General features: G+C 39.3%; 1 protein-coding gene across 6 annotated transcripts in view; it reads right to left on the reverse strand.

The window, feature by feature from the left end:
• Positions 1-10,121: 10,121 nt before the first annotated feature.
• CHRM3 (cholinergic receptor muscarinic 3) overlaps positions 10,122-17,921 on the reverse strand; it is a 278,661-nt gene continuing 270,861 nt past the window's right edge. For all 6 annotated transcript variants that reach the window (XM_062637394.1, XM_062637393.1, XM_062637390.1 and 3 more), the window contains one exon: positions 10,122-13,910. In XM_062637394.1, coding sequence (XP_062493378.1) covers positions 12,089-13,891 — 1,803 coding nt within the window. In that variant the 5' untranslated portion in view covers positions 13,892-13,910 and the 3' untranslated portion in view covers positions 10,122-12,088. The remainder of the gene's footprint in view (positions 13,911-17,921) is intronic.

Here is a 17,921-nt window from a genome sequence, read left to right on the forward strand (position 1 = left end):
TCTCAAGGCTGGGACTGATCGTCTAGGGTACACTGTAATTTCTAGTCACTCTCTAAGTGGTCTGAGTGCCTCTCACTTTACATGGAGTTCTGACTTCTTGGTCCCTTTTGTTCCATTTCTGAAGTCCTCTTGAGGTGATGCACTGAAGTGGTAATCTCTTCTTAGGGCTTCTGCACAATATATCCCCGAATTCTTGTAGCTGCACAGGCGAAAATAGCCCATGTACTGACTGAACACTGGAAGACATACAGTTAAAGACTCAGTAGGCTGTTTCAGTAAGGCACAGAATAAAAAGTATTCAAATGAAGTAAAGAAATATATGTGGGATATAAATGACAGCTTTGACAGGGAAATGAGAACAACTTTCATGTGTTTATTGCTGCCTTAGAAGCAATTGATAAACAGTACACTTCATATATAAATGAGCATGTGTCAATATATGACAACAAAAATAAATTATAGTGACATAGTATTTAACTTTACAAGGTTGTACAAAATTTCCAAATATGAATAGATTTCAACTTAAAAATTTGAAATAAGTTAAAACTTCAACTATATCCAAGAATTGAAAAATATACACACAATTTCACTCAATCACATCATTTACAGTATGTTTTTTTTTAAGCTGTTTGGTCTTACACACCCATATATTTTTGACTGTATTAGTGGAATATATCCTGCTATATGCAGCTTTACTGCACTGGGATAGTGAAAGGGGTTCCCTGAGGGCACAGAACAGGCTTTGAGTGTTTATATTTTAGGTAATTTGATTGCATCTATTAAGCAGAAATACAAAACTGAAGCATTATTTATCTGTCTTATAAAGAGACTGATTTATCTGCTCTTGCTAGAATTTCCATTGATGCTAATGAGAATTTTGAAGAAGGCTTAACAGCAGGATTGAGCTAAACCAAGTCTGTTCAGCCAGGGTGAATTAGGTCATATTATTTAATGAACTATTTGAAGAATATCTGTTTTTTATTAGATCTCATTATAGCTATGTAGCTAGGCACTGAGATATTTGCTTCCACAACTAATGGGAAAATGTATTTGATAAGGTACTTTAAAGTAATAGGATGGATTACGGATTGATATTTCTAACACCTTGATTATATGCACTTGATCATTTTATTAAATTTTATGAATATTAAAAGCACTGGAGGAAACCCCGTCTGTAAGGGTGTGATAATTGAGAATGCAGAGGGTCTAATTCAAGCTGTAAACCAAAGTAACATAAAAGGAGAGTCATACTGCAGCTGGATGGCTCCAGATACCTTAGAATGGGTAGTTAATTTAAAGCTAGTGCTAAACAACCTCTGTGCACCATCAAAAAGGCAAAGGCTTGATAATTCAGAAACCATTAGTGAGGGAACAGGAAATGAACAAACTGGCACATGTAAGAAAACTGACCACTTGTTAAAAATGCAGGAAGATGCTTGTGCAGCCAGAGGTGAGTCTTAAACTGTGATGAATTTGGTAAGAAAGGAAAATGAAATCCGTCATTTGTGTGACTGAATTTTCCCTTTTCTGAATATGATAAAATATCTACCAGAATGCTACATCAGTAATCTGCAGTCTTGCCTCCAAAAAAGTGAATTTTATATGAACATCATTAAAATAAGAAAGAAAGAGTTCATAAACAGGCCAGTGATAAGCAATTCCTCATTTCCATTTTTCTCTACTGCTATTCAGAATAAAAGCCAATGCAGTTCACAATGAAGCTGGGAAGGATTTTAGAAGCTGCCTTTATTGTGTGACTATGCTGTCACTGGGCAGCAGGAAGGAGAAGGGAACTGGAAGAAAGTGTGGGCCTTGATCACCCTGGTCTGGTGGGAGGTGTCACTGCCCATGGCAGGGGCGTTGGAACTGGATGATCTTAAAGTCCTTTCCAACCCAAACCATTCTCTGGTTCTATGATTCTATGTGCGGCCACTGTGCTCCATCTATGTTCTTCCACAGGAATTCTTTGCAGGCTCGTACCCTGGGGACAGAAGGGTGTGGGTCATCTGGGGGGGGAGATCTGGGATACAGATGGGAGGCCACATAGTGCAGCTCCATGCCATGGAGAGGAGTCCCATCCACCTCCTGCCAGCCTGGGGTAAAACCTACATTTCAGAAGCACGTGGGGAGCCTTCCCATCAGCAGTCCCCAGAAAAGGCTGGTGTTCGCCACTGCTAAGAGAGTGCAGAGCAACTTCACTGAGCAACTGACTGTGTCATTAGGGTGAATTAGGAGCAGCCAAAGAATACTGGAGCATATAAATGGAGTCAAAATTTCCACCTACAGATCTGCATCTAAAGAGAGTCCTCCCAGACTGAGGGGAATGACAGTTTCCCCAGTTGAAAGGATCTGCCTGATGAAGCTTTCTCTAGATTGCTTATCCCTCTTGCAGCTTCCAACTGCAAATTACTTTAATCAAAACAATTACATTTTTCTTAATTGCTTGCTCTGTGTTCTGCCCCTGCGTGGGGTTCAGAGAGGAAAAAAGAACATGGAAATATATCTCAAAAGTTCAAGCAGCATCTAGTGGTTATGTAAACCTTACCTCACCAACTGCTTGGCACACAGTGTATTATTGTAAAATCAGATATGACTTGTATATCACATAATTTACTTTTTATCTTAACTAGCAAGCCACTCTAAGAGCAGCAACTAAAGAAATGAGTTTATCAGCTTATATTAATGCAGTTGTTATCAGGGGCATACAGGGTAAAAGTCATTTGTAGATTACAATAATACAACTGCAAGGAAAGTTCCACACGGGAAGGTGCCACCTGATTAGGTTTATGTGGAGGATTGCATAAAAGAAAAGATGTTAAAGCATCTTGGCAGGAGAAAATCTCTTAAGAGCACAATGTTCCACCGTGATAGTTCGGTGAGAGCCAAGTTTTGACAGCACATTTTGGGCTGATACCCATGCAAGGAGAAATGTGAGCACTCGTAGGACACCTGACTCGGGCCGGTGCGTTCAGTTTTCTATCAACACACAGCCATTCACCTTCTACCCCCAGGACTGCAGTGCTGGGTCATGGCTGAGTGGGGGATGCTTACGAAAAGCATTTGAGTCTGTCTCAGCGCATCTTCTCTTACTCTTGGTTTTGTGTGCTGCAAAAGGGAAGGTTCCTCTAAGCCATTGCTGCTGAGGAAAACAATTGCTGCCGGCATTACAGACCTCTATCTACTCTTCTAATTAGCATGCTAGTGTTTTGCAAACGGCTGTCAATATGAGCTAGGAGCCATTATTCTTTCTAAGAATTTACTGAGATGTAGAATTAATTAGTCAGCAGAAGGATTGCTATGCAGCAAGGCAGCTGTTTGTTAGCAAAAAAAGAGCAACTTGTCCAATAATTTAAAGAATGCCAATATTCTGTACAGGATCTGAGTGGATGGCTACATCCAGAACAATCTATTTCAGACTTTGGGTGAATTCTCAGGTACTACCTTTTCATGTAGCAGAAGGTGAGGGTCTCACTTCTGATGCTTCTTAATTACTTCATCAGTTTACAGTAAGCTCAGCTCCAATGGTTTTGGCTGAAGAAAGTGACAGAGTAAAATTATAAATTCCTTTTTATGAAAGACATTGCTGAGCTGCTTAATTACTGCATGTAATTTCTCCATATGCTTCAAAACCAAAATGAAGAAGGAAAATGTCAATTTATTTAACATATCCAAACCTTAAAACCATATATTCAGATATTGCCTCTGGAACTTATTTTGCTCCATAATCAGAAGAACAGAAAGCTTTCAAGTAATAGGAACAGAAAAACGTATCAGGAAACACATAAAGTATGTTCATCGGATTCCTGTAATGTTATCTCTAGTTCTATCACAAAAATACCCGCTATCTCCAAACAGAAGCAGGAAGCTCATGACTCTTTCTTGTAACAACTTGCCTGGCCTGGTACGGTACACACCCTTCCCCAGTGGGTGGAAGGGGTGGTAGCTCACTTCCAGCTTCACGCCAGGCAGTGTCCCGTGACTGCCGGTCAGGAAGAATTGGGGTGAGAAGCAACTGGGTGAGGGGACACCTCCAGAAACCCAGGAACAACGCATGTCAAAGCAATTATGTCTCCTTCACTCCTTCCAACACCTACAGCTTACAGCCATCACAATTCACGTTATATTTAGTATGTTTTTAGTTCTTTCAGAAAGCAACGTATGGTAAATCACGCCTCTTTTTGAACTACATGTTTGAAAACACACTTTTGTGCATTTAGAAAATGGATTTCAAAGATCCTTGCCTATGCAGCTTTCTTCAGAGAGCAGCTGTGAATCTCTAGTCTTACTTGATACTTCACCTCTAATGATGTCTGTTAATCTGCACTGCACACAGTACAAAAAAGGCACAAGCGCCTACCAGTTGAAGTTTCTCTTGCATTCATTGCTGTGCTAGTTCTTCATACTGGTAATTCCTGTTTCACAGCAGGAGGCAAAACACATGAGCTTAAGTCTCTGCAGTATCAATAACTGCTCTACTTAATGTAGCCATACTACTTTGAAAACAAGTGTGAAAAACCCCTCCATCATATGCAGTGAAGTGTACAGGCAGAGCAGGAGAAAATAGAGCCTGTACTGTCCTTAAAAACAGAACCTTTGTTCAGATTAGCCTATGGTCAAGAAACCAGACTTGTTTTAAGGAACCAAATATTTACTCAGAGATACCTCTACGGCCTGAACAGTGGAAAGCTTTTGTCCTAATTTCACTTGTAAAAGAAACATTGTAAATGAAGATAAGAGGTGAGTAAATAGGATGCATTTGTGAATCAGAAAAATTTATACCACTGGAGGAAAAAAGCTCCTTAACTCCAGCTACATCTAATTTTGTGTAAGTTTGCAGGTGCTAAAAAATGGCATACTTCAATATTGATGGTAGAGGGTATTGACAGGGTAGAATATTGGGTATGTGTATGCAGTGAATTGAATATGTATATTCAGTAGGAGGGAACTGAACACATGAAAAATGAAAGTAATGAGTAAAGTACCAAGCATCAGGAAATACGGCACAAGTCTGTTTCTTGTGATGTATCCTCAAAACTCAGAGTTCAAGGCAGGGCCTAAAATAAATAGGTTACATCTTTTACCCTCAGTGTTAAGTGGTCTGTGCCACAATGATAATAATTCTTAAAGTGGATTCATTAAGCACAAATCTACGAAGGCCATTTCCTCATCCCTCTGACATCTCTAGATTAGGTAGCATTTGAGTGACTACAGTTGCTTTGTCACCCAAAGATTTCAATCCAGAAAAAAAAAAAATAGTCTCAAGAAGACTGGATATTTCAAAGCCACAAAAGGAATCAGATTCTTGTCCAGAAACTACATTTCCAGGATAGTGTTAAAGCTTTAAGATCTTATGAATATTTTAAGTAAATTAACTTATGCCTTTATGAATGATTTGAAAAACAAATTTAAGTTCTCTCTGTACAATAAGTTCTTGTGCTTTTCTGACTATTAGCCATGGTTAAGTAATGATTACCAGAGCATCGCAGATACTTTGTCAGCCCAGATACTGCACTAAGTAACCTTTGTCCTGAGAAGAGTAAGAATTTCCCATCAAATTCGTGGAAAATGCATATAAGCACAGACAAACTAATTCTGCTTTCTTATTAATGCCTAGTTATGTAGCCCTAGACTGCTGTAGGAAGGATAACTTCATAGAGGCCTGAGTGAGATGTCAGGCTCTTGCCAACAGAGTAGTGATGGTGATGCATGCTTTTGGCTTACAGACTCATTCATACGCTGAACATTTTTGGGCAGTGTTTACATGTGTGTATTCACCCTTACGCAAGGCGGATGTTCACATCTATAAAACTTTAAATGTCTTGGGTATTTTCCACACTTTCTGCCAAGTTGAATAAATTGTATAGCTTCAGTAGCTTGGAAAAAAGCTAGCTCTCCTCACCAACGCCGAGCTGAATGGTTTTATCACCTTTTTTGGAAGACCTTCCCTGAGGCCAGCATCATACATAGCAGTTAAACTCAGTGAGGTTTTTACTGTTTATACAAAACCAGTAAAGGGTGAATGACACGCTATGCATTTCTCAGTCCCACTGGCAAACAAGGTTTTTAAGCTTGCACAATTGCACCTGTGGGACTGGCACATGAAAAGTATCAATCATTCCATGCAACAGGAAGGACACAGCAACAGGATAGGGTGAGAGAGGATGATAATTTTTTCCTTTCTTTTCAAATGGGAGGCTTTTGGTTAAGCTAATGGAGTTAAACTAGTGCAGTATTGATGCAATAGCTCAATAAGTGAAATCTGTTTATGCATTTCTAAATTTTGGGTAATGTCTCCAGTGCAATGAACTGAAAACAACAAATTTGGAAATAAAGACAATGCAATTGGAAAAACATGCACTGAGGAAAGACGTGGAGAGTCTTCTTGCAGCTAAGTTGAGCAGACTTAGAGTTCTGCTGTCAGTTAAAACTGATTAGGTCTCAAAGGCAATATTTACCATGGCTGATAATTTCAGCAGGTGCCTTTATATACACCTGTATAGATAGCTCTAGATGTGTGTGCATCCCTGTATTATATGTACATGCACAATACTATGTCTTACATGTTATCCTTCTCAGATATACAGAGTGCATAAAGATGTATAGGTATAATATGCATACTACATGACACATGTTGGAATAAGCCATGAAGTAAGTAGCACTTAATGTTTTCCTGTGTCACCTGTACTCCTTCCATTAAACGATCTCTGTCAGGGCTAACTGAAGCTCCTCCAAGCCATTTTAGTATTTAAAATTAAGCAGAAAAACCCTCAAGCACATCAATGAAGGCATCTGGAAATAACTACAGCAATCTTTCTTGGGGGGAAATAAAAAATTACAATCTATGTTATATTTTGAATGTAAAACATGGGTGGTGAAAAGCAGCCAAAGTCCTGAATACCACTGTGGCACAGCTAATGCGTTTGCCAGTTAAGACTGAATGCCTGTTAGTGACCTCAAATACTGTGATGGTCAACCCCAGCCAACTGTGGTGCCACGGTGTATGAAATGGAATGAACATAATGCATAGTTCCAAACACACGTATTCATACTCAACTTGTTTCCACAAATAGCACGACTGGATGAGCTACTCCATCTCCTTAAAAAACTGAAGTACAAAAATGCCAAAGTATCAGAAATAACCAACTGATATTTTCCCCAATATCTGTCTGGCATCTCCTAAAAGTAGAAGTAGAAAAGTGCAGAACCTGCCAATGATATATGCCCAAGGAAGGAAATATCCTAATTATATAAGGTTTTTAGTTCTACGAAAATCTGAATGTGACACATGCTTTAGCTAGGCTTCCAAACAGAAGTGCTTGGGTATCATGGGAGTCCAGTTCAGGAAACAGAAAAGGCAGCCATCATTATGAACATGGCAGCTCCACCAGACATTCCTTTGGGTTAACAAGAAGCAATCTGCAAATATATATCCCTTTGACCTACTTCCAGAAGCAAGTGCAGTGGTATTTGCTTAGGGAAATACATAAAACATGAAAGGAATATATAAAATAGAAAAATAAAAGAAGCTGGAAGCATGTTGTGAGAAGGGAGAGCAGATTTACATGGGTCAAAGAATATTCAGGTACCACAATAAATATGTATGTTTTCAGAAATTTTGAAATGCATTAAAGCACGTATTGATTCATGAACTGGTCAAACTTCAAACTAGTGGAGGCTTGCCAGGACATCCTGAGGGTCAGGTCATCCCCAGAACCCCCAGAGAAGGTCAAGCCTGGTGAACAGACAACTTGTGGTACAGATCATTTCTGCCAGTAAGGACCTGGAACATGCGAAACCCGCTCCAGTTCTTTTTTTATGTCTTATACATCTTTAGAAAAGAAAGTATCAGACTTCAGTACTAGAACTGCTGCAGTTAGCAATGTGTCTTCTGACAGTCTAAGAGCAGATTAACTTTGCACAGGAGTATTCTGGAAGGAAAGAAGAAGCCTGATATCAAGACAAGCTTGTAAAACACTTTTTATGAGAAGTATCTGGGAGCCATTTTGAGGAGAATGAAGGCTTGAAATCTCAAACATAAGTTTGAATAGGGATGCATAAGTAGTCAGATGGCCAAGGGGTCAAGTGAAATGCAGTTTATAAATAGTTTAGCATGATACCCTATGACTACCCTTCCTGTATATATGGTAGCATGATGATAACCATATGTCCAAAATTACTGATGCTGCTGATCAGGAAAATAAAAAAGAACAATTTCCTTTTGCCTCAATGTTTGCATTCTGTAGAGGCAAACTGAGTGTACTTTGGGACTTCTTATTCTTGTATGTACAAGAAGTATTCAGTTCTCATATTACAAGGTTGATAATGAGCCAAGACTTTTTAGAATATTCTTGCAGAAGTAAGGAAATAAGACAACAACATAAATGAAGTTGTATATGATTGAGAAAGGTCACCAACTGCCTCAGAACATCTGTCTTGGTATCTTAACAAAACTGCCAGATTCCTTTAGGTCATTTATTGTTCAGGATCTATAGATCTACAGGCTTAGATCCTGGGAACTGCTCAGGCCCTTCCTGTATTTGTGTAGCTTTAGAATACATTGATCTGCAGTTTACATTTGTAGGAAGTGTGTTCTGCTGGGATAGGACAAAGTGCTTCATACGCCATGACACCTGTCCCTGGGTCTTTGGATCAGACATTCCTCACAGCATATACTGATACTCAAGTCATAAACTTCTGTAACAATTTTATACTGAGAAAGCCAAGCACATGTAATGCATTTTGTTGTCTCAGAGCTGTTCAGAGGCTGACAGTGATTGGGGTCTATCCTACGACAACTCAATGGGTCCTGTCTGGACACCACTTCTGATTTTTTGATCCTCTTCATATGGAGTCTAATCGTGCATTATTGCAATTAGTGGGGATGGTACCTGGTCTCTTAAAAGCCATGTCTCCATGTGAGGAGTGTTAACTGGACTGAACTGTTCATCTGCCCTCAGAATGATGCTTTCTATCATGTTTCTGACTTAATTTTCCTAGAAGCAGATGAAATATTACATCATTTGTACTTCTTAAAAGTAGTGCTGTGTCAGACTGTACTTCTTGGTCTCACCTTGCTCTTCTTCCACCACCTATCATGTGCATCTGTGTTCCTAAATAATATATCTACTTGCCCATATAGCTAAAATTTTTGTGTGTGCGCGGGTTTAAACATAAAATACAAATTAGTTTGATCCCCACTGCATTGGTAACACAGCCAAATTCTTAATATTTTATAATGCATATTCCATTAAATAAATAATAACTGAATTGATCTATGCTACGATATGTGTATATATACACATTTTAAGATGCCTGTAAATAACATTTTAAAGCCTGTTCACACATCAAAAGACAGGTTGTTTATTTCTCTGTTAAAACAATCCAAGGGTTTAACTCTTCCTATTATGTAAACAGTGGTGACAGCTGCTTCAAGGAAGCTTAACTTCATTAAAAATACTAGTTTCCCATTGTAAAATCAATACTAATATACCATAAAACCCCCTGGTGAACTCTGCCTCCTTACATGCTCTCACATTTTGTGTATTAGGGGCACAGCACTACTCTAGATACCAGAAGATAATAATATGGCAATATATAGAGAGATATATATATATTTGAATGTCAAAACATTAGGTAGGTCAACTTGAGTAATGAATATATCTCAAATACATGATTCTTTCTATAAATAAAGGTCATTAATTGTCTTTGCAACATGGGTTCCTTGTAAGACTTTGGTTGTATCTGGCTACCAAACTGGTAAAACATTTCTGGGTATCTTTAGCTCAAAACACACTTGTGACTTATAGATGAAGCTTTAACTTTTTCTTGTGTTTTATATTAAACTTGTACTTGCAGTAGACTTGTGATATCATTTACAAGACAAACTTTAGGTAAACATTTTAAACAACTCATACAAAAGAAAGATTTGTATGTCAAGAGTATTTTTTAGTGACAAGAAAGATAGGTATACTCTATTCATTTCTCAAGCAGACCTTAATGAATCACTTTAAAAGGACACTACAGCTGAAGACTGAAGAGCAATATTTATCAACATTAAATAAAACATTTGGTGAAGTATGTATAAATATTTCTTCATATGAACATAACACAAAATTAAATAGTTCAGATACACAGACACCATTTAATATATTTCCACTGTTGTCAAATTCATCTGTAAACACCATCTCACACTGAATACAAAAGCAGCTTTAACATCAGTTCTGTGTTCACAACACTGATGCCCCTTTGTAAAAGAAGGTATTTGTTTTGTTTTATTTTCAGCAAAATAAGAGTCTAAGCAATAAAAAAAGTTTTGGTCAATTCAAAGGAGAATACAAAATTATCTTTCAACATGTAACTAAATCAAATTTAGAACAATAGTTTAAAGTACAATCCTTTCCCCAGGGGATCTCCGACTTTTATAAATCATATTTGGTGCAGACCACATCACAAATACCAGGAAGTACTGGTCATGTCAAAGCTATAAATATTAAAGCCCTTGTAAAATTTTCTTTATGAAAAATTGCCAGGTTACAAATTGGCAATATTCATGTTTTTCACAACACCAAATAACCTGGCATTAAATGGACTTAGGTGCAGTTCTCCTGATGATTTTTAAAACAGGTTCTGGAAAAAACCCACTTTTTAGCAAGCATCCTTCATGTGCAAAAATAAAGCATTTCTTTCACACAAATCTTCTGCATCTGAAGATCACCTGGGCAGACAGTGAGAGGGGGGGGGCTCCACCAGCTTCAGATAGAAAATTACAACCTGAACTTTCACTGGAAGCCATACAGGTGCTGTGCACTGGATCTCAGCTGGCTCTGAAAACAGTGGTACATCCACATGGTGCAAGTCAGGACAAGGTGTTTCAGCATCCGTGCATGCTCTGACAGCAGCAAAGCCGCCCCACCAGAAAACAGCGGTCCTGCTACTGGCTGCACCCGCCTGGGTCCTGAGCGAGTCCCTTTGCACACTAGCACCGTGCAACCCAGATGTGGGCTCCCACCATCCCACACCCCGTGAAGATAACTTCACATTCTGCCCTGAATGTAACCTTCAATTCCTTTCACCTTGTATCTTCTAAAGAGGTGTGATCACTTTGGGGAGAGATACTGGGCTCAAGATTAAGGTTTTACTGGGCAGATGCCCCATTATGAAACTCTATAGACCATTAGGTTCCACAGGGCTCGGTTCTCTCCATTTGAAATGTGACACTATGTTTTGGTTTTAAAGATAAATTTGAATTTCAGGTAGCATATTACATATATATTTATAATATGACTTTCGGGGGGGGGGGGGTGGTGTTTATTTCAGTCATGTAATTGTGATGGGGAGCCCTGTAAAACCTAAACCAGTAGATTACCTCTTTCCTGGTATGTGTGTATTTTAGAGGTGTGAATGTATGCTATACATACAAACACACTCACACACATATATATAACATGAGCTGCACACATAGATACTCGGCAATCAGGAATCAGGGGTACAATTAACAATACACCAGAAGTAGACAGGAAACTCTACCTGGACAACAAGAAGCAATTTTGCAACCTATACAGTGTCTCAAATAATTACATAATCCTATTTCGCTAGCTTGCTACATCTGTATGTGTCTTGAATTGTAAGTTGTTGGATTCCTTGGAAACAGAAGAGTTGGGCTAGCTAGATGTGCTTACCTGAGATCCCAGAGTCGACTATAATCAAAAAGCTGGGCAGATCGGTAATGGGTTTACAATTGTTATACAGCTTCTTGCAAATTTGTAGGAAAACTTTATTAAGTCTTTCATTCCTTAGTAAAAACGTTGAAGCTTGTTAGTTTTTGCTCAATGCATACTTGACTTTTTATATTAAACTGGATTTATTAAAAGGATACGTAGGCCTGGCAGCTGCTTTCACATCTTGATGCTTAAATGTTTAAATAAGCACCCTGGAACCGCCTTCACACCCCAACTCATCGTAGCCCATCCCATCCCTTCCCTTTTTATCCCGTCCCATTCCATCCTGTCCCATCCTGTCCCATCCTATCCCATCCTGTCCCATCCCATTCCCATTTCATTATTTTTTCAGTTGCTTAAAAAATACTACTCTATGAAGCCTCCCTGGGGATCCGCTTATGAAAAATGACTGACTGCCTCTGCTGATACTGCTGTTTGCGTCGTTTCCGTTTGTCACACTGGCACAGCAGTAGCATCTTGAAAGTGTTTCTGAATGTTTTGTTACACAGTGCATAGCACATGGGGTTCACTGTACTATTGATGTAGCAAAGCCAGTACCCCAGGTTCCAGAAAGTTTTGGGGATACAGCTGCAAAATGTGTTCACCAGAACCATGATGTTATATGGGGTCCAGGTAATGATGAAGGCAAACAAAATGGCACTAAGTGTTTGTGCTGCTTTCTTTTCTTTGATAAGTGACATTCGTTTTCGCTTTGTGATCTGACTTCTGGTCTTCAAGGCAAACTTTTTTGCCAGGGTTGCTTCCTTGAAGGACAAGGGCAGGGCTGCAGATGCCTTGGTCACTGATGAGATGCCATCAGAAGCTGTGGTTGTCTCTGCTGACCCTGGCTGAATTGGAAGCTTAGAAAAGCTCTTCTGGAAATTCCCACCATCCTGAACACTTTTGGGAGGGTGCAATTTTTTAGGTTTCTTTTCCTTCAATTCGGTGTCAGATTTCTGCAGTTCATCCCCTGACTCATGCAAATCTTCTGAGGAGGGGAGTTTTGTAGAATTGAGGATGGCGCTGTGACCAGGAAGCTTCAGCACGATTGAATAGATGGCTCTGGTCTCTGCAGTGATGTCTTCTTCGTCAGAGGAGGCTGAATTTTCAAGGGAAGCAGCAGCATCATTGTTGTTCCAGCTGTCACTGCTGCTGTGATCTTGATCCCCCTGGTCTGTGTTGGGTTCCCAGCTTTTCATTGTGAGCCAGAAGTGGCAGCGCCCGTATTTCCTTCGGGTGGAGCGTTTCATACTCTGTCGTTGCAGCTCATAGCTGCTGCAGCTGCGGGAGCTGCCTGTCTGGTGTACGAAGCGTGCTGCCTCCACTTCACTGCCTGAAGCCTGTAGCCCTGCTAACTCTTTGGTGCGTTTCTCGGTCTCCTTGTAGATCCTCCAATATAAAATACTCATAATGGTGACTGGCAAGTAAAAGGCAGCTATGGCAGTGCCAAAAGTGATGACAGGTTCACTGAGAAACTGTATGAAACACTCATCAGGAGGCACAGTCCTCTCCCCAACAAAATACTGCCAGAACAAGATGGCAGGGGCCCAAAGAACAAAAGAGACGATCCAAGCTAAACCAATCATTACCCCAGCCCTTTTGGTTGTTCGTTTGGCTCTGTATGTAAGTGGCCTAGTGATGGAAAAATACCTGTCAAAACTGATGACAAGAAGATTCATGACAGAGGCATTACTGGCAACATAGTCAATAGAGAGCCAAAGATCACAGGCCAAGTTTCCCAAAGCCCAGTGGTCCATGATGATGTATGTGGTGAAAAGATTCATAGAAATAACACCGATGATCAGATCTGCACAGGCAAGACTCAATAAGAAGTAGTTGTTTACTGTTTTCAGTTGTTTGTTAACTTTAAATGCAACAATCACTAGGATGTTCCCTATGATGGTCACCAGTGCAAGGATCCCAGTGAGGAAAGCAATCAAAACGACTTGCCAGACTGTGTGTCCACCCAGAGGGTCTTTGCTTGTGGCATTTAAAGACACGTTTGCTGATTCCACAGTGGGGAGGGGAAAACTCTCTGTGGTCTGAGGGAAATCATAGCTGCCAATCAGTGATGCTGCTTCATCAAGAAGTCCTGGTCCATATGAATCTCTCTTCCAGAAGGAGCTTACATTTGAAAACAGGGGCAAAGCTGAACTGTTATTTTGCATGATCATTGTGGCTCTCTGACATAGTCTGCAGCAGGGAAAAAAACAAATGAAAATCAAGTGAACAGGTGAAGAAAGTAAATAGCTACCTGTCCTCACACTCACACATAAAGTACCTTTAGCACTTTGAAAGATGTCTTTAAAAGCCATGCTATTTGTGACACATTCCAAGTCAAATGTGTACATGACAGTACTCAGCTTACGGCTGTGGTTTATGTGAGCCCATTCTAGTAATCACATACAATTTCCTTAAAAACATTCAATCACAGAAGAACCAAAATCCTAGAGAATATGAACCCACAGTAGTATTAAAATGCTCCCTAACTGTAACTCTTCATTAAAACACTCCCTGACAGGTCTTCCCTGAACTCTACATCTCAACAGCTTACTATTCTGGAGCCTTTGCAAACTAAATGCCAGACATATGCAGCCACATATCCTCTCAAGTTTGAATCAGTGGTGGCCCCCAGTGCTACCCTGGCACTAGCAAAACACTGCCCCAGCCTCTGCTGCCTCCACCAGCTGCTAATGACAAACAACAATAAATACGGTTCTGTCTTTCTTTAAAGATACAAGCCAGCATTGTTTCACTGTGTCAAGCTACTCTAGCCTGTGAGGCGGCAAAGATCTTTTCATTTCCATCTACCTGATAAAGGTACTAAAAGCTCTCATTAGTACTTTTGGCACATGCCAATATTCATTTCTCATGCACATTTTTATACTTGGATTTTGTACATCTAATGACTTCAAAATATCTTTGGGGCAACACATGTTAAAATTTCCTTTGAAAATATGGTCTCTAGATTCGGAAAAAAATACTTGGCAGATGTATGTCAAAGCAATCACTATACACACTAGGAAAAGAGGAAAAAACATGAAAGGGATTCATAATTAAGCTTCATTTTTTTTTCCCCAAGTATTATTAAAATTAAGACATGCTCAGAATAGGAATTTGCATTTCCCTTATTTCATTAACTTTGTGGTCAGCTGACTAGATTCATTGCAATAAATCAATTATAGCATCAAGAAACAAGAATTCTGATGAAGAAATCCATCACCAGCAGTAAATATTGAACAAAATATGCTGTCAAAGAGATATCTTTGTTTTCCAAGTATGAATCCTTCCAGAGTCAATATGTTATGGTATGAGGTAACAATGAGCACCACAATGCACTGGTGTTACACAAAACATTTACCCAAAACAGAAGGTTTTGATTCTTTAATTAATTTCTAAATCCAGTATTCCCTTGACCTGTACTTGGTTTTGCTAGCAAGCCGTAAAACACAACATGGTCTTAAATGGTGCAGTTTTTTTGACATATGCAATATACAAACCAACAATGCATTCCCTTAGCTCATGCACAATAGCTAACACAAGCCCCCCATATTTTGATATCTAGCATAAATGAGATATCAATTTTTCCCTTTATTAATAGGAAGACAAGGTTACAATGATACTGCCTTATTTTAATCTCATTCAATCCACTTTTAATTTGTTAATCACAGGATGCAAAAATAATAACAACATGACAATAACAACAATACATATTGCTGTGGGAAATCACACAGTTAAATTTAACTCTGTTCACCATTAAAAGATTGACAATCTGGAGCAAGTCAAAGAATTTTGGAAAAAGACAATGGTAAGACTTTTATGAACTGCAAACTGACATGGATAACTGATTTTCTTAAAATCAAAGTAGGCGGAAACTAAATTTTGTCATTCCAAGTTTTCATTTCTTTGCAAGGTTCATATCATAGAATCATAGAATGGTTTGGGTTGGAAGGGCCCTTAAAGATCATCTAGTCCCAACCGCCTGTCATGGGCAAGGACACCTTCCACTGGACCAGGTTGCTCAGAGCTCCATCTAACCTGGCCTTGAACACTGCCAGGGATGGGGCAGCCACAGCTTGTCTGGGAAGCCTGTGTGAGTGTCTCACTACACTCACAGTAAAGAATTTCTTCCTAATGTCTAAATCAACCCTCTTTCAGTTTAAAACCATTCCCCCTTGTCCTGTCACTCCATGCCCTTATGAAAAGTCCCTCTCTGGATTTCTTGTAGGCCCCTTTAGGTATTGGAAGGATGACATAAGGTCTCCATGGAGATTTGCCGGGGTCATGTTGAGCTTCTCATCAACCAGTGTGAAAGAAATGAGTAATTTAGAATGAAATTTGAGGCAGAAAGACATTCTGAAAATTTATCAAGCTGCTGCTCTAAAATGTTTTATTTTTTTTTTGCATTTTAATCGATCCTTTCCCAAGAAAATCTAAATGAACTTTTCTGACACAATTTCACCATGTCCTTGCCATCTATTAGAAAAGCTGTGGAACAAAACAAATTTCTTTTTTTTCTTCCTCAAAGTAAAATACTTCTGACTATGAAGTTGGTGCACTTCAGGCCACCAAGCATACAGTACAGCAGCATGTCCTCACTGATCCTTGCCGTATTGTTTCAAAGAAGCCGAAGTTAAATCTGCACTGTGTGAAATAGACTTATCCTGCATAATTAAATGAAAGTCTGCAGAAAGTAATTTGCAAAAAGGCAAGCAGATGTCTGGATTGGAAGCTCTCTCGCCTGTTTTTCATTCACAACCCCTCAGGCACACTCATACCAGCTCATTCCCTCACCTTGACCAAAGACAACATTCATTTACATGTCTATAAAATTGGAGATTCCACATATTCAAAAGTTAAAAATGAGGGCCCATGAAAATTTAAGGTACAAGAACGCTCTCCTTTGGCAAAGACAGTAAAGCAGCATTCAAGTTTGGCTTGCCCTTTCCAATCATGGGTGAAACAAAGTTCAGCTGTGAGCAACCACCTATGCAAGTGCTGATGAAATTCTTACCAGGTGTTCATGGGACAGTGTGGTTACTCACAGTGGGTAAAAGATCTTTAACTCAAACATGATTGCTGGAAACCATCCTTCTTGCAATGTTTTACTTAGGAAGCAGGCATTTTTTCCAGAGCTGTCAGATGGGGTGAGGTCAAAACCAGAACAGTATGAGAGATTTGAAGTAATGATACTTGATAAATATATGCCAGAAATGATTATTATTATAGGGTCCAGACTTTCCATCACTGATCTTAAAGACAGAGAGCAGAGGATGAAAGCCAGAAAGCCTCCCCTCCACAGACATACACTTGTGAAACCTTGACAAGGTAACAGCCAACATAGTTAAGTATTGATTGAGAAGTCTGGCAGGTAAATTTATATGGTGATGACATCATTGTGCTGCTTTTTCATTAAAAAACAAGCTGGTTTCTTATAATACACAAGAAAGGACCAGGCAGAAGATACTGACAAAGGAAACAAAGCTTCCAGGACAGGGCATAGAATAAACCCCAATATAATTTAGAAGTGATGGTAGAAATAACACTATTACTAGGAAAAAAAAAAAAAAATCGTTGACAGTTTGGGGGTATTTCCCATTTTTGTTGCATAACACAACCATAAAACAACCTATGTGTTAGCCTTGGAGGTTCAAAACAACTACCACATACAAGGTAAAACTAATCTTGGAAAATTAATGTGGAAATGCTGCTCTATCACTAGGTCTGTAAAATGATTGTGAATTCTGTCTAATTGTAGACTTTGAAATTAAGTTTAAACGTAAATTAACCAATAAATCCCTTCAGAAAGGCCATGCTTCAAAAGACTCATTATGAGGAAGCCTGGGAAAGCCATACTTCAGCTGCAGTCTTTCAGATGCTGACCAGGTGGTGGAACAAAACCTTTTCAGTTCTCCCATCCCTGGACTTCAAAGTAACTCCTCCAAGCAACTGCTTCAATGAAAACTTGCACAAACCTTAGCAGTCCAGTAACTGAGGAAGAGGAGAAATTGAGAGCTACCTGCTGTCCACTGCAATACTGCAAGCTGAAACTCAGCTTTTAAAACTCCTCAGGCATTAAAGGGACCCCTAAACTCACACTGACTGAACTACTTGATAAAATGGACATGCTAGCAGGATGATCTTTTGTTATTCTGGCTCTTCTACAAGCTTCTGTAACTGCACCGCTTAATCCAATAAAAAATG

This window comes from Pezoporus occidentalis, unplaced genomic scaffold (genome assembly GCF_034315485.1).
Source record: "Pezoporus occidentalis ecotype Australia unplaced genomic scaffold, CSIRO_AGI_Poc_V1 ctg52, whole genome shotgun sequence".
Classification (NCBI taxonomy): domain Eukaryota; kingdom Metazoa; phylum Chordata; class Aves; order Psittaciformes; family Psittacidae; genus Pezoporus; species Pezoporus occidentalis.